A 22,671-nucleotide genomic window follows, 5' to 3' on the forward strand; every position below is an offset into this window, starting at 1 on the left:
GCGTTGCATGTGGAACCACCAGCAAAGGCACAACGGCACAAACCTCGCAAAAACCAAATTTCTAGCAAGTTCTTCAGCATTTTAAAAAAGTAAAAATTTTGTTTTGTTCCATTTAAAACTCTGTAATCGTGTGTACATTAACCAATCAATGTCCATTTTAGTTCCACCTAAATTAGACATTAGATTGAATAATCTAAGCTACACTGAAAAAAAATCATCCTATTTGGCGATTTGTTATCAAACACAACTTTGAATCATTTGTAGCAGGTCCTGCCCTAATGTAAAGAAACAGAATTACAAATTCTACACCTCAAACGATATGCCTTATAACCGCAGTAATTTAATTGAATTAAAATCACAATAAGTAATTCTGATGACAATAAGATAATTCATAAGCAATTTTATTTATTTAAGCTATATGAACACGGTGAGCAACATATACTTAAGATCAGAGACAAGCCTTCCATATCTCGATTAGTCTCTAACATAAACTCTTTTATGCTCTATCAATTTTGGTTGGCACCCCCAACCTGAAATATAAATAACCAATGGGAAATATTCGGAAAGTTTTTAGAAGAGAGAAAAAGAATGTTGATCAAACAATATATACAAAACTATATATGGCGGCTAGGAGCCCTAGTGTTAATTTTTGTATGAACCGCGAACTAAAAGTAGAAGCGGAAGGAGCGATTAAAGATAAAGCTTTAGGCAACCGATGGCTGGGGAATAGCCAAAGCGGATTAAGGCCGTCCTTAAGAAAAGATTTAAGCCTTCCAATGGTGCGAAAGGCAATGTGGCGTCTTCCTCCTACGAGTTTCAATGGTTAATAGCGACTTTTGCTAACGGACTACCTCTAAACGACAATATATAACTTCTGGCTCGGTGACGAAGAAGAAGAAAAGAAAGGGCCGGTTTTAGTTTTACGTTTCTCTAAGTTGAGTTCGATCAAGTCTTTTTTCTCTATGGACTCACAGTCCTATTTATAGAGGTTAGGAGAAAGAGAGACCAACTCTAATAGAACAACGAAACTTGTTTGCTCAAGAAAAAAGGAAAACAAGTTTAGGATATTGGTCAAACCACTACCCACGGCGATAAGCCCAAGCCCGGGCCTGAACCACCCGATGTGGTGGATAACCAATGTGGGACTATCTACTATGCACTAAAGTGGAAACACACATATGGTTCATCTCCTCCACTTTGCACACACTCACAGTATTTCAAATACACTGAGATTCCAATAATCCCCACTATTTCAAAATACTAATAGTCCCCCACTATTTTGGAATAGGATATTACAAAGAAAAGGGTTAACAATGCCGGAAGAGAATCGAAAAAAACAATACATAAGATCTTTGGTGCTTTTTTAGGCTTGAACCAGTCATAGGGTAACATGTCTTATAATGCATTGAAAGTGGTGGATTAAAAAAATCTTTGAACCAACATTCCCTTGTAGTAAAATAGAGGACATGCACCCACGTTCGGCTCTTTCATTATATGCCCTACTCAAGTGTTTAAGTTGCTTTTTTGGCCCTTCTTGTACGCCTGCGTGTTCCATGAATGCTAAGAGTACTTGCGCGAATACTCATAAGAACCGACCCAGTTCTACATTCCTTGGGTGGATATCCATCAATTAATATTAGCGGTTAAAATCACTATCTCGCAAAATAATGGACTATGGATTCCATTAAAGAGTAAAATAACTCATCCTTTTCTCATTGCTATTCAAGTTATACAAAGTATACAAAAAATGCTATCTAGTCATAGGGTGGGGCGTCTCAAAGAAAAGAAGATAGCATACCCAGGCCGGCGGGTGACTTGTTTTCCTTTGAACCTACTTCGTGGGATCTCCATTCACATAGGTGGGGTTGCGTCGATTAGTAGCCCCTCTATCTAAGGCAAAAGTCCCATCCCCTCGGCGATATAACCACTTGCCTCCAAAGAAGTGGTGCGGTTAGACATGTGGCCAAACTAAGTCCAACCTAACATAATCTTTAGCGGTAGCGATTAAGTTATATCTCGACTTACATGTATTCTTTTCCGTTACACATAAGTTAACATGTCTTAGCTATTGCAATGAGGAGATGGTTGCAAAGCATATACACGGGGAGGTCAAGTTTAGAGCCCGATGGGAAGATTTGCCAAGAGGTTGCTAACCCACGCTCGGCATCATCACATGCCTTTTCTAGGCGATTAGCTTGGATGATATCCAAGCATACACTTCAATTCCACCAAAGGTAAACACATAAACATTCTTTTGGATCCGGTTTATAACATATTACCCTTCTGAATGATGGAAATCTACTAAATATCGATCCATAATCAATGGCTGCTGCTATAGTACTTGGATAATCCTCGACAATATACATCAAAGTTCCTTATAAGGACCACAATGGGTTATCGACTCGGTATGCCATTAATGTAGGCAATGTCATGTCTCACATACATTATCCATCAAGTACAATTGGCCAATGATGATATTGACTTATTTAGTATGAGAAAAACACATGAGATTATTTTTCATAAGATGGATATTTGCCACAAAGGTGTTAACACATCTTACTATCATAATATCCATACTTTCAATAAAAATATTTCTACTAAGTGCTATAACAATATAACGAGACCAACATGAGTTTTAATTCCTATATTCACGGTCGTTCAATTACGTAGTGCCCGAAATTCCCATATACCATCCGGCCGGGTCTCCGGTTTAAAGATGCACGCCACATGGCGTATTCAAACGTCAACATCTTGACAAATATAGCGATTCTGAAATGAGTTTAACAACATAATAAACTATCATTTTCAATGACGGTTTATGATGTGTTTCAAATAGGAATTTCTACATCTCATACACATTCTCAATGCTAGCACTCATGATATTAAATCATCTAAACAAGAGATTAACACATATGTCTTGCTTTTGCTCTAAAAAAGTACACATTTTTATCAACAACGGTGCTTTGACATCCATATGACACTAATATGTTGTTGAATTGCTCATGCCATTTATAAAGTTGCTTTGAATCAACTTCATACAAAGATTTAACTAAATTGTATACCTTCAGCTTTCATCACACGGTACTACTTGGTATTGTAGTTCCAAGACAACTACTCGACTAGAGTCTTTAGAATTTTGTAGAAGAAATTCTAGTTATATGAAGCAAGGTTTCAAAATAGTATAAATCTTGTCTCATTGAAACCCCTTATTATTATTAGCATTGTATTTTTTTTTGCATACAACTATCACGTTTTAGTTTTCTTTTGAAGATCCAATTCAACCTATAGAACCCCATAAATCAAGAGTCGGTTTGGAGGAGTTGTATCCTTCAAAAGGACACTTCTCATAAAACCAGAACAACTTCCTTATAGGTTAATAAATCTTCCTCAAGAAACATATAAACATCATCACCGTGAATGGTGGAAATACTCATTGATAGTCTTCCAAATTTCTTGTGCGAAAATAATGGGATTATCTTATGTAGTTCATTATGAACATTCAACCACTCTATGCGATTTCTCGAGAAAGCACAACCTCAAATAAAATTAAAGTATAAGACATTCAATAATAGTGTGGTATCTACAAAATTGTTATCACTCATGACAACCTGAAACAAACATCACTATTATGAGTTTCACCAATGAATATCTACTAGATAATTCTAGGTCTCAAAAAGACTTCTTTTAGATTCATTCCACAATAGCCTTGGCAAGACACCCCACATTTTGAAGCATTTTTGGATGGGCCCAAGACCTTTCCATACTTTGTAGTTATTGTCTTTCCAATTATCTTGTGAGATGAACTATGGTAAAAACAGTGTTATGCATATGGTCACCACCCCCACCATTCAATAGTTACTTTCAACTTAATCAAACTTACATGCAAAACACATTATACCGCTTCAAAAACACTAAAAGAAACAACAACAATAAAATACACTCTTATGACAAGAATATATTTTACTCAAGTTCTATGATTACTGGATCATATAAACATAGTCATATTATGTTCATGTTATCTATATGAAAGGAAATCCACAAAATATTCTAATGAATATTAAAGAATAGAAGAATTAGATGAAAAGGCTTTTACTTTCGAGATTATCATCCTTCTTTTCATCATTCAACATTCTAACTAACATAGGAGACAATCCACGACTTGTACATCACCTTGGCTATTTATTCATAATCATAGGAGGATAATGCCTAATAAGACAATCTACAAGCGTTACATCTCCTTGTCTAAAATAGTCATTTGGAGGATATTGTCTAAGAAGACAATCCATTACCTTACATCTCCTTGACTAAATTAGGTTTAAGAGGATATTGATTGTTTTCCATATTGTTTCCTCCTCGTGACAATGATGCTCATTACTTAATAATATATGACATGGTTAAACTTCATGCCAATGTTAAATAATGCATTCATGCCAAACATGGTAAATATCATATCATAGGTTGGGGAAAAGTAAACTTTAACTGTACCCCTCACAACAAAAATTATACGATATTTAAGCAAATCTAGCCACTAAATATGCAAAACAACTGAGGACTCTACCTCTTCTTTTTACATGAGCTCAAGTAAGATAGAATACCCTATCAACAAGACCTCAAGTACTACCACAACATCTAATGGCTCAACCCATTAATGTCTTCAACTAGAAAAAATTACTAATAAACTATCATCAAGTTCAAAGCAAACCCACGATGATTAATATCCAAAACTAGCATGCTACACAACTTTAACATATGCTATATTAGATATAAGCTACAAGTTACTTCATCTAACATGTATTTTCACAACCGAAGATAATTATAACCATCGTCTAACAACACGTTCACTCAATAAAGGTAAGCAATTATGCATTGAATACATTATAATTACTATCCAAGATTTGAGTGTGGTTGATATTAGCTATCTTAAGGTCACTCTTAGACCATCTACATACATCTACATATGTACAAAGAAAATTAATATCAACTACTTCTAGTCAACCCAATTAATTCCTCGATAAACACGATAATTTGTTGACTAGGTTATTAAAGAAGTTTAAGCTTAGGGATTTCCTCCTAAGAAAACTAGCATGCAACTCAAGGCAAGAATATCACTATATAATCAAACCAAAAGAATTGCAAATAGTGAAAAAGAATCACGATACCTAACCGATTGAAAACCGGGATTACCATATTTTCTTCCTTCCAGAAAAAACAGTTCAAAAGAACTGTAACTCTGAACCAGCTCAGGACGAATTGGGTATCAAACCTTATACCACTGAAAGCTCTTTGAATCAGCTATCCAACACAAGAAACGGATTGCAAAACCGAGCTCTGAGCTGAAAGTTATATCGGTTTCGTGAACAGGTGACACGGCTGTCAAAAAGACGAACTTTGACGTGTTTCTTGATAGAAATCTCATATTTGACTCCCACAAACGTAGGAGAAAAAGTCTACAACCATATAGGGTTTGATAAACCACAAAAAGATCAATAAATATTTAATCTTTAATTGGTTTCCCTATCAAAAACCTAAATTATTAGAAAATTTCTAAAGTCATAACCCAATAACACAAAACAATAACTCAAAGTAAAAGACTTATCTTTTGATTGTCGATTAAAGCACTCTCCTTTGTTCTACTACAAAACTCTTTCCTTAAGATTGTTAGAATTGTTGTATGAACACGCAAATAAAGTAGAAACGAAGGAAAATGAGTAATAAAGAAAACAAGGACACGGCATGGCGGGAATAACCAAGGCGCGGATTAAAGTCGCCCTTAAGGAAAAATTTCGCCCGCTTCCAATGGTGCGTAAAAAGGCAACAAAGGGCGCCTTCCTCCTCACAGATTCAATGGTTAATAGCGGCGACTTTTGCACTAAACGGACTACCTCTGAATGTGATATAACTAACTCCTACGTCGCGAAAGAAGAAGAAGAAAAAGGACCGGTTTTAGTTTTTTCGTTTCTCCCGAGTTGAAGTTTCGATCAAGTCTTTTTTTCTCTATGGACTCACAAAATTCTATTTATAGAGGTTAGGAAAAGAGAGACCAACTCCTAATAGAACACCAAACTTTGCTTTCGAAAAAAGGCAAAACAAGTTTAAAGCATTGAATTGTCAAACCACTACCCACAACAAAACCCAACTGAACCCTACCGATGTGGTGGATAACCAATGTGGGACTATCTACTATCTTACTAAAAAGGAGAGAACACATATGGTTCATCTCCTCCACTCTGCACACACTCACAAGTATTTCGAAATACACTTAGAGATTCCAACACCTAGGACAATAAAAGGTTAGATGTTTGTAAAATTAAGAAGAGTAATTTGGAAATCGAACGGAATGGACTGATCAAGTTCTTTTTGAACCTGCTAATAAGCTAAGAGATATATAATAATATGTAACAAATAACAACTACTACTTACTTCCACATCTAGACCCAGGTTGAAGGGGTTTGCCACAAAGCGCAGCAACAAAAGCAACCTTCGCCATGCTAAAGGTTTTCTCAAAATCTTTAGTAACGGTCTTGCAAACACAAGGTAGATCCGACCCCTTAATTGTTTCACAGCAAACCTCTGATGGTTTTATCCATGGTCCAAATTTTTGAACAAAACGTGCACACGTTTCTAAGACCTTGAAAATCACCTTGACAGTCAGGAGGTGATATGAATGATGAAACTTCTTGGCTTGAAATCATTAATACGCCAACAATAACAAAGGTTGCAAACCTCAAGCATGAAACGTTAGATGCCGCAGCCATCTCTTCCTATCTCTAACTTGTTCGCACAATAATAAGAAGTGTGCAACAAGAGTTCAGGCCATTATATAGAAATTTATTTTCTAGTAGTTCATTCTCTCTGGCCGCTTGATCATATTGGTAATCCAGCTAAATGGTAAGGATCTGTGAGTTGTGACTTTCCTTACATAGATTTATTGATTATGGCAGGAGGAATATATTTTTAAATATATATCCTTGATTACATATTCCATTTCATAATCACCAGATTGACAGATTGTATCCAAGTTCAATTCGTTTCTTACTCACCAACAAGCACGATGCACCAGATATATATAGCAGATCAAAGTATCAAACATATTAGATGATAAGAATGATGGGTGTTAAATTACGTGCACCATTCCGAAATTTTCCTTACAGTGAAAAACGCAATAATCTCACGCTCCTGTTTGTGGACTGTGGTTGTTGATCACTTGATCGATCAAGGAACTTTGATCTACCGCACAATCTACGGACAAGCCCATAAACAGGCTAAGACCACTATCATTCGGACCATGTCCAAAATCAGATTTTTCGGACATTTTTTTGTTCGTGGGCTCGTTTCGTCCTTAAAGTCCAAATAACAATTTATGGGCTATGTTGCACGGATACGGATGCGGGCACTGACGCGGTGACTCATTTATATCACAAAAAAAAGTAGGATGCGGATGCAACAAAAGACGCGGAAATTAATTAATATTTATAATTTTATTTTATATAAATTGAACATTAAAAACTAAATTAAATGTATCAATATTCATAAATTCAAAACTACTAAAGATAAATAGTCACAAAATTAAGTTTAATATTTCATAATCAAACTTTAAAAACATGTTATAAGTCTTAACAAAACAAAAAAAATGAAAAAATTGAGTTTTTTTAATATTATTTTGATTTATTTTTTATTTTTTTAGGTCAAAATCCGCGTCATAACCATGTTGACCGCATCCTAATCTGCGTCCAGTTTAGTTGACAACGTCTTAACCATATTGACCGCGTCCATGTCGCATCCGTGTCTGCGTCCGACACGGCCTATTAGTAGGTACGTCCGTGCTTTATATTAGTAGTGCTTTATATTAGTAGGTGTCTCCGTGCTTTAGAGCTTATGGGAGTTTGGGAGTTTGGGCTAAATAAGGTATCCAAAAATTACTCACTTGCAAATTTGGGATGGGCCCTAATAAAGTGTTGGCTGGAGCTGTAAAGTATTTCTCACTTCTCACACTACGAGAACTTAGAACTACGAGTGTATACCAACAAATGGAAGAGACAAATTTGAAAAAAATATCAGTGGTCTGCAAATTCTATGTTTGATTGAAAATTTACAAGTTTTCAAACTATTGTAGGATCACTAATACGTAACAACATTCCCAATGCAAACAGCTTTGATCAGCAGTTTGTTATCTCCAACATAGGTGCCATAGAGGACTATTTCCTTTTGTAGTTACCTTACTGGTGAAAAGCTATCAGGGGTTGTCCAATGCAGAGGTAACTTTAAACTTCGGACGGAATGTTTCATTATGTCTAACTAAAAAACACTCGAAAATACATGTGGGATGGAATGAAACATTTCGTCCCGGAAAATAAAAATAAAAATAAATAAATAAATAAAACACACACACACACAAAATGGAATAAAAGGTTTTGTCCGAAGCTCACAACTCAGTAACAATCTCAGTAGCAAGTGCTACCCTCATTGCTATTTAGTGAAAAACTACCCTCATTGTCACCCTTTATTGGGCCATTGTTTTTTGCTCAACAAGGGTGACACGTTGCTATTTCCCCTTAAAGCTGCTTGCATTGGGAATGCTCTAAGAACAAGTCAGAAGCAAGAAATCTTGTATGTTTTTAAATCTTTAAAACCATATATAGTCCTTATTCTTTAGTACTAGTCCATGTAATTAATATGGTGGGAATTTTAGGCATACTTCAACCCCCTTTGGTGATCCAAGTATTTTTGTAACAAATGTTAATGCAGATTCAAAATATTTAAATGTTAAAATTATTAGAGATTTTAATCGGGCATAAAATATCAAACAATAAAATCCTAGAGAGCCAAAAAAAAGAAAATATATTAAAGATTGCTTACAAGAAATCTTTGACATCTTGATGGACAACCAATGGTGGTTGGCATATTTAGATAATCCATATATAGTAAATGGGATATGATCCCATAGTAAATTTTGAACCTCCAGCTATAAATAATAGTACATATGGCTTACTGAAATCACAGAAGATCGAAGAAAGAGATCACGAGAAGTTGGGAGAGAGAAAGATGGTGTTCCATAACAATCGGGCCATGGGGTTTGCAACCTTGGTAATAGTTGTACTTCTAATTTCCAACTACCAAGTCCTAGGGACAGCCGAGGGTGCTTTCGGGTGATTTTGGTGAGTTGGTTCAAATCTGTTGGAACTTTATAAGTAAGACAGATCACCGACCGCTTCCATACACATCGAGCAATGTTGTAACACTATCGGGGAATGACGTTAACATTCCTTGTGTTTGTCAAAGCATAACCGATAAGGATGAACAGCACTTAGCATGGAGAAGATTGTCAATGTTCTTTGAGTCCCATGGCAAGCCCGGTTGCCCATGGATCAAAATGTGGAAGTAAGTGTCGCGATTTATTGCATGCATACAAAGATATGAACTTGTTTAGCATTGAGCTAGAAATTAAAATCATCCAATTCATCTTTGAAAGTTCATGTCGCTATAGCTTAGGCTATCGTGACTTGCGCCTTGTAATGATATATACATGTATATGATTTGGTGATCATGTAATCTGTTTTGAGTTACACAAAATTCCGGGATGAGGTTTGGAGATAAAGTGAAGGAATAACTGAATAAGAGAATCAAGATGGTCTCCTATCTAGACAATAAACATAAACTCTACTTATAAATCGATGTATTAATTCTTGAAAGAATTGTATCTTTAATTTGTGTCAATGACTAAAGGTCCATTCTCATGTCTCGTTAATTTGAAGTACTCCGTAGTGGTAATTTAAAGTAATCTGTAGCTATGGAATGTTAGTAGTAGTGGCTTTAGGTTCATTGATGTATCAGTAACTTTCTTAGAGTTAAGGAAGTGTATGGGTGCGATTGAAGTTCTTCAGTAGGAATAGTTTCCACTAAAATCTACAAACAGGCTAATAAGATTATACTACAGCCTAATTAAGGGTGATTTTGAACACACCCATACCCCAACTTTAAAATAAATAAAAAAAATTATTTTAAACATATTTAAGTTCCTAAATTGCTCTTTTTTTATTAGGCATATCCAAGACAAAACAAGTTATTTACTTATTCTTATTTCTTTAAAAAAAAAATGTTCTTGAATTCTTCTCCAATAATTTACCTCGAACTCTAAGTCTCTGCCAACATTTTTCTCACCAATAAACATCAGTATGAATCAACTATACCAAAGTAATGAGGATGAAAAAACAAAAAAAATCAAATTAAAATTGAAGAAAAAAAAAATCAAATTTTGATGAATGGGAGAACTTAGAAAATTATTATACTTTGGATTACTACAATGGACAAGTACAAATACCTACGTTTTTTGTCCAACCTAAGTCTCAATCAACAACTAATGATTTTGAATTCTGAAGTGCAAGATTACAAGACCATGTTGTTATTATTGTTGTTGTTTGTTTTTTATTTTGATTTTGATTTTGATTTTTTTTTTTTTTTTTTTGCCCCTATTGGAAATACCCCAAATAAATTTGGGAAATATTATTGGATTGAGGCGGTTAGTAGGGTATGACAAAAAATTTAGTTAGTTATGGGGTATCATAGTGGTTTTATGGGTGTGTCCAATATCACCCCTAATTAATCATACAATTAAATCATTCCCAATAACTTTTCTTTAGTAATATCATCCCCAATCAGATTTTTCTATGTATTATATTTAGAAGGGACAAATAAGGATATCCCATTCAAAATCAAATCTATTTTATGTGCTTCAAGAAATAAATAACTTAAACAAAAGTGAAAAAAAAAGTAATCAAAATAAGGCAATTGATAGATGTAAACAAAAGTATACCTTTACATGGATCATGGATGTCAATAGAGATCCATATTCCACAGGAAAAAATAGATTGGGCCCAAATATATGAAATTTTATTGCAGTTGGGCCAAAAAATCAATGATTCCAATGACATGTAGATAAGAAGACAATCAGTTAAATCAGTTACTTTGCTTCTTCACTCTGTTTCACTCACACTCTCAAAATGGTTACCTTTCAAACAGCTTCAATTTCTTCTTCTTCTTATTCCATTTTCCCTTCTTTTAAGCCACACCCTTTTCTTCCTTCTTTAAAACCAACTCGTTTCCTCAACCATTTTCTTAAACCCACTCCTCTTGTTCGTCCTTTTCTTGTTTCTGCCTCTTCTGCAACTGTTGAGTCAGTCAATGGAGCTGCTGCTGTTGTGGCGGAACCGAAGAACGAAGAGCAGACTCAATATGGTAGACGGTATTTCCCACTGGCTGCTGTTGTTGGCCAAGTGAGTTTTTTATTATTATTACTTTTGGCTTGTTTTTGTTGGTGCATCTTTGAATTTTGAAGCAATGTATGAATTGTGTAAGAAGAACTAGTGTTTTTATGTTATATATAGGATGCAATTAAAACAGCACTATTGCTTGGAGCTGTTGACCGTGAGATTGGCGGGATTGCCATCTCTGGAAAGCGAGGAACTGCCAAGACAGTAATGGCGCGTGGGCTACATGCGGTTCTTCCACCAATTGAAGTAGTTGTTGGTTCATTTTCAAATGCCGATCCAACCTGCCCCGAGGAGTAAGGACACTGATTCGATTTAAAGTAGTTTTAGCATTTATATTCGACTAATAAACATGGACGTGACATCGACATAGCTTAATGCTGAATGCTTGAGGCATCTGAATGATCAATGTTAATTGATTTCAGTTAGTAACAACAGCAGATATATCATGATACTACATGAACGGCATTCTCATGATCTAAATGCTCACCTAGAGCTGGATGTACAATTGTGCACTGGCATTATTTTGGTGGACATTGGATTTACTTTTCAGTTGACAAGGCTACTCAAGCTGATTCCTACTGCTGAAATTGCTAAGTGGGAGAAGTGCTTGTTTAAAAATATCTCATAACCCATTCTCCTGCAAGCCAAAGGGTCTTAGTAGGTTAGGTAATGTGCATAATATCCATCAAGAGAAGCTACAACTGCAACTAAAACAGCCTTAGACCTCACAAGAGACATTCACCATATTTTTGCATTTTTTGAATGCTTTGATGGCTTTAAATTAGTTCATTAGCTTAATATAACTCTGTAATTTCTGCACATGTGTTTAATGTACTGTTGAAGATGGGAAGATGGTCTATCTGAAAAATTGGAATATGATGCTGCTGGAAATATGAAGACGACTATTGTGCGGTCTCCTTTTGTCCAGGTATTACTCGCAAATTCATCTGATACGTTTGGATACTAGATCTGTAGCTTTTCATAATACTATATTTACATTTGACTGCAGATTCCGCTTGGTGTCACAGAAGATAGACTTATTGGGTCAGTGGATGTTGAGGAATCTGTAAAGACAGGAACGACTGTGTTCCAACCAGGACTTCTTGCTGAAGCTCATAGAGGTGTTTTATATGTTGATGAGATAAACCTTCTAGACGAGGGTATCAGCAATTTACTGCTTAACGTTTTGTCTGAGGGGGTTAACACCGTGGAAAGGGAGGGAATCAGCTTTCGGCACCCATGCAAGCCACTGCTCATTGCCACATATAATCCAGAGGAAGGTTCTGTGCGCGAACACTTACTAGACCGCATTGCAATCAACTTGAGGTAAAAATGTCATTTATATTGGTGAATCACTCAAATTTTTACTTCCCACTTTATGGTTTAGTAGTCTGCATTTGCAATCAAGTACAATGATAGTGTTTTTTCATTTCAAGAAAGATACTTCCTTTAAAAGTGTGAGGATACTTTGCGTGGATATTAGACATTCTAAAAAGATGTCATAGATGTATTATCTTTCTTAGTTTACCACCAATGAAACATTTCCTGTACAGCGCAGATCTTCCAATGAGTTTTGATGAGCGTGTTGCAGCTGTTGGCATTGCAACAAAATTTCAGGAGTGTAGCAATGAAGTCTTCAAAATGGTTGGGGAAGAAACGGATCTAGCTAGAACTCAGGTAGCTTTCCTGTAATACAAGAGTCTCTTCTTATATCTGTGCTTCAGTGCCTATATTTCCTTTCCGCAATCGTAGAATATGTTTAGGATTTGGTTCCCCAAAAGGATTCAATTCACTATTATGTATATGGTATATCTAAGAGTCAGTTTAGCTTGTCATACTTGAATTGTTGTGGTGTGAGTGTTTGTCCAAGAGTTTTTAGTAATTTGCTCGCTCTTTGTTAAACCCACAGCCCCTTTTCGTAGTTTTTCGTAATAGATATACTTGTACTTCTCTCTTTCAGCTGTTTTCTCTCTTGTTATAAGCATAGTTTTCATGTTGTACGCAACGGAAAATAAGATATTTGACTACCTGCATCCCAGTCAATCCTAGAATAGAATCATATGCGCAAGTTCCGTAAATAACTTCTTTGTTGATTCTTCGATTTACTTCTGATGATTATTCTACATGAAATATTTGTCTTGTTATATAATTGGACCAGCATGAAGTGTAAGATCATTCTAAGTCTTGAATCAGTTGAATGTAGCCATGACTCTGCTTGTCTTGGTGACTGATTAGTTTTTCTCATTAGCTTTTCCTCATTACAATGAACATAAACAATACCTAGTTTTCTGGGCAGTTAACAGTTGAGTTATTTGTAATCTTTTAGCGGTGCAGATCATTTTGGCAAGGGAATACTTGAAAGATGTCAGTGTCAGCAGGAGCAACTGAAATACCTGGTTATGGAAGCCCTCTGCAGGTGGTTGGTTAAGGTTTATATGCTTGAAACTCTAATGATCCCTTTTTCGAAGTTTTTAATGCAAATTGGACAGCGTCATTTGAATGTTTCTAAATAATTAGCTAGAACTAATTAGTTAAACGTTTCCAATTTATTCTCCTAGGTCTTACCTTCTCTGTATGGAAAAAGGAAGTTGCATAAACACCTTGTCTATCATCTTGTTCAATACTTTGAATTTCTATACAGCTATACTTAGACATACAGCGGCAGAAACGTGTTAATAATACGCAAGTGATACGGTTACTAAGTTACTGTTTTTTTGTTTGTTTAGCACCCATCAAAGGAATATCAATCAGGAAAAAGTCAGAAAAGGAATGCATATGAGAGTTAACCCTGCAGGCAGTAAACTGTAAATGTGTTATAGCGGAGTCCACATACCTAGGAATCTTGGACACGTGAATCTTAACGTCATTTTTATAAAAAGGTCCCTATGATAATTTCTATTGTGGTCCAATGTGCCCATCATGACCCACAGAACCTCACTACTACTGAACCTGATTTCAACTGCATTTATTCTTTATGTTTTTACAAGACAGAAAATTATGACATCTTGTTGAAGACGAATTGTAGTGTTTAACTAATGTTCAACATGACATGTTGATAAACATTTCTATTCTATTATGTAAATTGTGAAGAAAGATATGAGATGTAATTGTGTAAAGCTTATCATCTTTACAGGGGCACAGAGCAGATCTTTATGCCGCCCGTGTTGCAAAATGCTTAGCTGCTCTAGAAGGACGCGAAAAAGTCAATGTGGATGACCTCAAGAAAGCTGTTAAGTATTAATGTTTTTTTTCATGTACATTGCGCTCACACAATACCTTTAGCCAATCATGGATATAGATGGAGTGAACAACATAATTATTAGGCTAATGATTTTGAAAGTATATTGGACTTTCAAGTGATATCTGTGCTACTGACGTGATGAGAACACAACTATTTTTTCATAGTATCAAAATGCAGATGATGAATTTAGCTCTTTTCTTCTTTATTCACCCAACTACACAAATGTCCACACGTGTGGTAGGGGAAAAATATCTCGCTCTTCTAGCCACATACGCACACAAAATGAAGTGCACGGTGCAGGTTAAATCAAACACGAAATTTCTTGTCTAATTTTTTTTTTCTCCTCATGCAGGTAGAGCTGGTCATTCTTCCTCGTTCAATGATCAACGAGAATCCACAAGAACAGCAAAATCAGCCGCCTCCACCCCTCCACCCCTCCTCAAAAATCAAGATTCTGCAGAGGACCAGAAAGAAGATGACCAGAGTGAGGAGGAAGATCAAGAGGTTTCTGCTAATCAAACATGCACTTTCGCTGTTTTCTCTTTACATACTGCTTGATGAACCATTTGATTCTCTCCATGATCTTTTTTTGATTATTTAGCTATTGTGGCCTCTCTCATATGAAACTTCAATTCCACTACGTAATGCAGCTCTGTTTATTAAAGTTATTACTCTTATCAGGACAGCGAGAACGAAGAAAATGAACAACAGCAAGACCAAATACCTGAGGAGTTTATCTTTGATGCTGAAGGCGGCCCTTGTTGATGAGAAGCTTCTCTTTTCGCACAACAAGCCTCAGAAAACGAAAAGGGAAAAAGCTGGACGGGCCAAGAATGTTATCTTTTTCGAGGATAGGGGAGATACATCAAACCAATGCTTCCAAAGGTTGATTTTATTTTATTTTTTTTTATTTATATATATATTTTATTTTGTTTCATTCGTCTTGCTCCATTTCTGAAAATTATGCCCTTCCTGATATTTCGAAAAGAAAAAAAGGTTATGTACCCTCAATATCTTACTTCTCCTGATTGAGACTACATTGGTACTAATCACTTAGTTTCAACCTTCCTATGTCAACCTGATTCCTCTAAAACGTCTCTAGGGTGCTCTGTAATCACAACCCAATATGATTAGCTAAGGGATCTTAGTCTTATATAGCTTAGCAGTGACATATGTATTAGAGATTATCTGATTTATTAAGCTGGCCCCAAGGGTGTAGTTGCAGGAGTTGTGCATACATACCCTCATAGTAATCATAAACTTTGCACCAACAATGTATATCGAAGGGAGCATGGTAAAAACAGCAGGCACAAGACTGACCACATACACATCGTGGGCAAACAGCCTAAGTGCATCCTTGCAGCTTCAGCATTATTGCTTGATAAATGAACAAAAAAATCTTATTGATAGTGATAAAATTAGTCGAAGGATGTGGTCGAACCCTTGAACTATATCTAAGTCATGTGTCCTCATATTCAAAGTACAACAAGTATAGCAGTAAGTTCTGTTAAAAGTCTGATGTTTGCTCATGGCTTATATGTACGACTATTCCGACATTTTGATGGTCTGAACACTGAAAATGCACAAAGAGATCACACGCATTGGCTTACTAATTGTGTATTCCTGGAATATAGAATTGAACATGGAAATTGGAGGAGAGAAATCAAAGTTGCAAACTGAAAATTTCAGTAAATTTGAGTAAAGTGACTGTAGATAAATCTTAGACTTTTCATTTTCTCTACAGATTGCCTATTTTTCTGAACCTGCATTTTGGTCTTAATAGGGTCCAGTTAAGAGACTAGCTGTTGATGCAACTCTTAGAGCAGCTGCACCATATCAGAAGTTGCGAAGGGAGAAAGACACTCAAAAGATCAAGAGGGTATATGTAGAAAAATCTGATATGAGAGCTAAAAAGAATGGCACGAAAGCAGGAGCATTGGTAATATTTATATTCTTTACTACAACTAACCTCCTGCAGCTGTTCTTCTTTGAAGCTGATTCTCTAGTTGGTTATTGCATAATTTGGATTGGTAATGCTATATTGCAATCTATAAGAACTTTAGTATAACAATAATGATTTAACTACAAACAAAGTATTTAGTTATTAGTGCTGGAAAGATTATTCTCTTTCCATAAGTCCGTTTTTTTTACCAGTGCTGAAATCAGATCTGAGCTTTTTAATCCAGTATGAACCACTACCTACAACCCAATATAATATTATTAGCATCAGTAAGTGCAGATTATTTTGTTCTCTAAATATGCAGTTCGTGGCAGGTGATATTTGTGGTTGATGCTAGTGGGAGCATGGCATTGAATCGAATGCAGAATGCAAAAGGTGCAGCACTTCAATTGCTCGCTGAGAGCTATACAAGCAGAGATCAGGTGAATTCAAATTATCAATATGATCAATAAATTCTTGTAAAGAAAGTAGCGGTATTCTCCATGCTTATACTGCTAAATGGGGTATGTATTTTGACTTTATTTGGTATGAAACTTGTGCATGGGATATGTATTGTACATTTGTACATCAACCAAGTAGACCAGTGCCTTAAATCTTCTGGGCTCCATAGTGCCTCGTTGATCTATATAGAGTCCAGAAAAGGTTTGGCAGGCTGATGATGGGTCTCAACCTTGAAAAGTAAAACCGCTACTAAACTGAAGTGGTTTTTTCTTTTATAATTTGCATTTTGGATATGGATAAACATGTGTTGGAGCAATGAATTCTGGAATAGTATGGTAGACAATTTGAAAAAAATGATGAAGAGCAAATTGCACGAGGATGTAGCATTTGATCCTTCTAAGTTCTAACACAAAATTGCAGAATATGGTACATTCTAACACCTGGGCCTGGCTAATGAATATGTGAGAAATACATTGCATGTTAGTTCTTGAGACTAAACTAGTCTGTCTTCATATACTAGTTTTTCTGTGTTTCTATGTTTGTTTTTCTTTTTTTTCCCATGCGTGTGTGTGAGTCTCACTGGAGATTTCATTTCCACCGAAACTGAAGCTTTTAAACTTTAGATACTTCTTTAGTAATAGTTATAGCTCCAAATAGAGTTGCATGGGTGCAAAACCCAGTTAGGACAATTATGCCAATCCTTCTTTTTCTTATGTATCAGTTATATACTTATATTTTACTGTCTAACTGTTAACACTGATAATATGGCACAGGTTTCTATTATTCCATTTAGGTGGGGATTCTGCAGAGGTTCTATTACCTCCATCTAGGTCAATTGCAATGGCCAGGAAACGTCTTGAGAGACTTCCATGTGGAGGAGGTTCTCCCCTAGCTCATGGTCTTACCACGGTAACCAGTTCTTGGAGATCCCTTGTTTCCTTCCATTGCTCATTGCTGTATCGATAGCTGCATTATATACTATCTGATTCTTCTCACAACTGCCTAGGCTGTTAGGGTTGGGCTGAATGCAGAGAAGAGTGGTGATGTTGGTCGGGTGATGATTGTTGTTTTAACTGATGGGCGTGCAAACATATCGCTTAAAAGGTCCACTGATCCTGAAGCTGCCGCTGCTGCAGATACACCCAAACCTTCTTCGCAGGAATTAAAGGTAAGGCCTCACATCCTTAAGAAAATCAATATAACTTCTTGTTTATTTCCTAGCTCAGATTTAAATAAACTGACTTGGTCGTATAATGTCAACAAAGGATGAAATTTTGGAAGTGGCGGGGAAAATATACAAGTCAGGGATGTCTCTTCTTGTTATTGACACAGAAAACAACTTCGTTTCAACTGGCTTTGCCAAGGAAATTGCCAGAATTGCTCAAGGTACGTTGATTAAGAACACTTTGTAAGATGACCCATCAGTCTTATGTTTATCATCTTTGAAGTATTTGTTTTGAAAAGTTTCATTAGAAAGCTTTATTTTCCAGGAAAATATTACTATTTGCCAAATGCTTCTGATGCGGTTATCTCGGCCACAACAAGAGAAGCTCTGTCAGCTTTAAAAAGTTCATGATCTTTGTCGACTGGACTGTAAAAAGAGTAAGCTTCTTCCACTTCTTTTACCCCTGAACACTACAATAATATATTGATACGTACAGGCTGCAACTGTAATTTCGAGGTCTTAACCCACTTCTCTCATTCACTGCGAAATGTATTGGTGGTTTTGTAGCACGCTTAGTTTGATACTTGTTTCAGATTGCGAGAATGATCAAATTTAAATGGCAAGTTTGTAACGAATTACTGATGCCCAACCGAAATCACTGAGAAGTACTTGAAACCTACCACACTGTCCAAGTAAACCATTCGGGGAAAAAAAAGTTTAACGCCTTCATTGTAAACTTAAAATATCACTAGAAAGCAGGCCATAATAAACTCTTGAAATATATTTTTATTTAAATAAGCGACGCTGAGTTTACAGACACATAAAGGATGTTCACAAACATAGTATCTCAAACTCCAAACTAGACAGTACCCAAGTCTGATCAGCCAGTTAGCATTGAAGAGTATCATGTAATGCTCTTAGTCCATGGTCTCTTATCAGCTTGATGGCGGTACTGTATAACCTGTAACAAAGAGAGCAAGATATAGATCATAAGAAAATTGCCATCAAGTACAAGTATATAGGACAAGTATATTTATTTTAAAGTTTAATTAACTAAGTTATGTGTATTTTTTGCATGCTTGGGATGAAAAAAGATAGAGCAAGTTATTCTTACTTCCACATTTGGATCCATGAGCAAGGGGTTTGCCACAAAACTGAGCAACAAAGACTACCTTCTGCATGCTGATGATATTCTCAACATCTTTACTTATGTGATTACAAACACATGGAACATCCACTTTCTTAACAATGTCACAACATGGTTGTGAAGGGTCAGCCTTGTCCCCAATTTTTGAAACAAACCTTGCACACTCCTTTACTAGACCTTGAAAATCACCTTCACAGACTTGTGCTGAGATTTGTTGGCCGGAAATCAAAATCCCAACCATGACAATAGTTGCAAAAGTGAAGCACGAAATGCTTGAGAGTGCCATATTCTCTCCACTTCTAGTTACTACTATTCTTCTCACACAAATTGTGATGAGTTCATGCTGTTAAGTAGAAACTTGAAGTGGGCCGAGGCCCAAGATTCACCTATCCAAGCAAGCCACTTTGCATTTTTTCTTTGTAATTAACGCAACAATGCTAGTAATTAGGGAGGAGTATGGGGGTACTATTTTGCTACTGAATATATGGAGCAGAACTCGACAACTGGTGGTCATTTCGGGCTTACAAAGCCACTTTGCAAATTCACTTTGGAATTGCCTCCATTTGGATGTAAAAGCTAAAAAGATGCAGAACATAAAAATTAATATAACAGAGTGGGCTGTGATCGTTGTTACCCGTTTTCTTAATGGGTTGGGCTTGGATCTTAAAAAGTGTCTCAAATCTGCCCTATTTGGCATAAGCCGACTAATTGTCCCAAAGTAAAATGACATAGGACTGTAGGAAACTTGGAATGTGCCTGCTGCCGAGTACGTGAATACCGAAATTTGATTGAAACTTTGGACATGAATACATGAATCATGCCTTCCCAGTAAATAAAATCAGCATGAAAGAGACAGATTGAAAGTTATTCTTACTTTCACATTTCAAGTTATTCTTACTTTCACATTTCACATTTGGATCCATGAGTTAGGAGTTTGCCACAAAAATTGAGCAACATACAGGCGCGGTTGCCGCGGTTCAAGATAATCGGGGGCTAAGCAAAGTTGGAATTGGAGACCTTCCTAATAAAAATTGTTGCATTTTTTTTATTTTTTTTTCTCGCAACATCTTATTGATTTGTTTACGTTATTTTATATGATTCCAACTTTTTTTTTTTTTTTTTTTTTTTTTTGAATAGTCTTCGCATAAACTTGAAACTTCAATTGATTTATTTAACAAAGAATTGCAAATAGAGATAGAGAATGCAGAATAATTCTACACCAAATAAAACAAATATAGAAAGAAATAGTGAGAGATCATTATAGAGAAAAACCATAGAAAACAAAAAAATGATATAGGTAAGATTGAATTGTTGGCTTATACTTGATTATTTGTTATGGGGTGATGAAGAACTTTAATTAGTTATGGAGGTGTGCTACCGAAAGAGTTTAAGTGTTTAACACTACTTCAACAAATAAAAATTGTTATATGTTTTTTTTTTTTTTTTTTTTTTTTTCTTATTTATTTGTTTATGTTATTTCATATGATTCTAGTTTTTTTTTTTTTTTTCTTGAATAGTCTTCGCACAAACTTGAAACTTCAATAGATTTATTTAACAAATAATTACAAATAGAGAAAGAGAATGCATAATAATTTTACACAAAATAAAACAAATATAGAAAAAAAAGGAGAGATTATAAGGAAAAACCATAGAAAACAAAAAAAAATGATATAGGTAAGATTGAATTGTTGGTGTTATACTTGATTATTTGTTATGGGGTGATGAAGAACTTTAATTAGTTATGAAGGTGTGCTATTTTTTGTTGGAAAAGGCGAGGGAACAGAATGAGTTTAAGTGTTTAATACTACTTTAACAAATAAAAATTGTTACATTTATTTTATTTTTTTTTCTCACAACATGTTACTGATTTGTTTACGTTATTTCATATGATCCAACTTTTTCTTTTTTCTTTCTTGAATAGTCTTCGCACAAACTTGAAACTTCAATAGATTTAATTATTTAACAAAGAACTACGAATAGAGAGAGAAAGAGAATGCAGAATAATTCTACACCAAATAAAACAAATAGAGAAAGTAGAAAGCCAAAAAATGATATAGGTAAGATTGAATTGTTGTCGTTATACTTGATTATTTGTTATGGGGTAATGAAAAACTTTAATTAGTTAATTTTTTATTGGAGAAGGCGAGAGAACTAAAGGAGTTTAAGTGTTTAACACTACTTTAACATGATTTTCTAGTTTCCAACTTTCTAATTGCCAATATAAAAACGTTTATCCAACTGTTAACAAAAAATGAAAAGGTAATAGTTGGTTTTGGTTTTAATTTTTTTTATTTCCCCCACTAATAAAGCAATAGTGGGCAATGGCTGGATTATGGATTATATTATAGACGGATATATCACCTTCTCAATGTCTACTTTAATGATGATGCTAGTATGTTCACAGAAAGTAGATATTCCCCATAAAGTAACAGAGGAAAATGAGCAACATAGGCCACCTTCTGAATTTTTTAATGTAAAAAACAAAAAAGTACATTGTATTTTAGGTCATTATGTCAAATTTGAAAATGATATAGTCATAGAGAGTAGTCTTTTACATCAATTACTGAGGTGGCTCCTGCAGAACACTACATAGAGAAACTTCTGCAAGTCTAACTGTTTCCCTGCCTGATTTTCTACTGACAAATCAAAGGAACATTTACATCATTTTGAAGGGTGCCTTAAATTGCAACACTCTGATGATGATGGTGGAATCACTGGCCCTTTCTTCTACACATAAATTGACGAATGCTTTGCTATCTTAGCAGTATATGACCAAAGCAATCATCCGCCAAGGCTGCTTTGTTAAAACTTAAGAGGATCACAAATGATTCACATAAGTAACATTAGATGCAAATTAAAGAAGTAGCTGTTAATGTTCAATGTTGCCACAATTTGCATTATTTGCATTGAAGTTCATTATTAAGTCATCCAATCGGTCCATTATATAAGCAGAAGTGGTATAAATGTATAATCATAAAATGGATATCAAAGCGTAATATGATCGTTTTTACAAAATCTATGAAAATGTAGAGAAGATAAATTTTTGAAGACAAAGCATTGGAGTTTATTAACGGATAGCGGGAAAAGAAAAAACAAAAGCGTAGAATGAACACAAAGACTACTGTGAAACCCTTTTGATCCTCTTGATCTTCACCCTGCCTCATGCAAGTGGTACTCTGTAACCTAGACATCGTGAAAATAAAATTAGAAAAGAATATTCAATGATAATTAACACTTGTACTAAATTTGACATGTACAAAATTCGATGAATGAATAGAAAACTTACTCCCACATTTGGTACCACGGCGCATTGGTCGACCACAGCATTTAACGACATATATCACTTTTTCCATACTAATGATCTGCTCTACGTCCCTAGTTACATGTTTGCATGCGCAGGGAATATCAACATTCTTAAGGATGTTGCAACAACCCGGAGATGGTCGAGTC

General features: G+C 35.4%; 2 protein-coding genes and 1 long non-coding RNA gene across 3 annotated transcripts in view; 2 read left to right on the forward strand and 1 right to left on the reverse strand.

The window, feature by feature from the left end:
* Positions 1–22,671, reverse strand: part of LOC147484282 (uncharacterized) — a 74,855-nt gene that overhangs the window by 38,047 nt on the left and 14,137 nt on the right. The gene's annotated exons all lie outside the window — the stretch shown is intronic.
* The window catches only part of LOC147484285 (F-box/LRR-repeat protein At3g48880-like), a 76,952-nt gene that overhangs the window by 23,177 nt on the left and 31,104 nt on the right, over positions 1–22,671 (forward strand). The gene's annotated exons all lie outside the window — the stretch shown is intronic.
* LOC147484287 (magnesium-chelatase subunit ChlD, chloroplastic-like) lies at positions 10,883–18,709 on the forward strand. Its single transcript, XM_086578218.1, is given in 20 exon segments — positions 10,883–11,270; positions 11,382–11,560; positions 12,111–12,195; positions 12,277–12,593; positions 12,821–12,944; positions 13,602–13,638; positions 13,641–13,696; positions 14,401–14,496; positions 14,861–14,932; positions 14,935–15,012; positions 15,190–15,264; positions 15,266–15,359; positions 15,362–15,393; positions 16,292–16,447; positions 16,783–16,890; positions 17,683–17,703; positions 17,705–17,818; positions 17,916–18,077; positions 18,175–18,295; positions 18,400–18,709. Coding segments are annotated over 20 exon segments (2,286 nt in total). The 5' UTR covers positions 10,883–10,997; the 3' UTR covers positions 18,486–18,709.

This window comes from Coptis chinensis, chromosome 8 (genome assembly GCF_015680905.1).
Source record: "Coptis chinensis isolate HL-2020 chromosome 8, ASM1568090v1, whole genome shotgun sequence".
Taxonomy (NCBI): Eukaryota; Viridiplantae; Streptophyta; class Magnoliopsida; order Ranunculales; family Ranunculaceae; genus Coptis; species Coptis chinensis.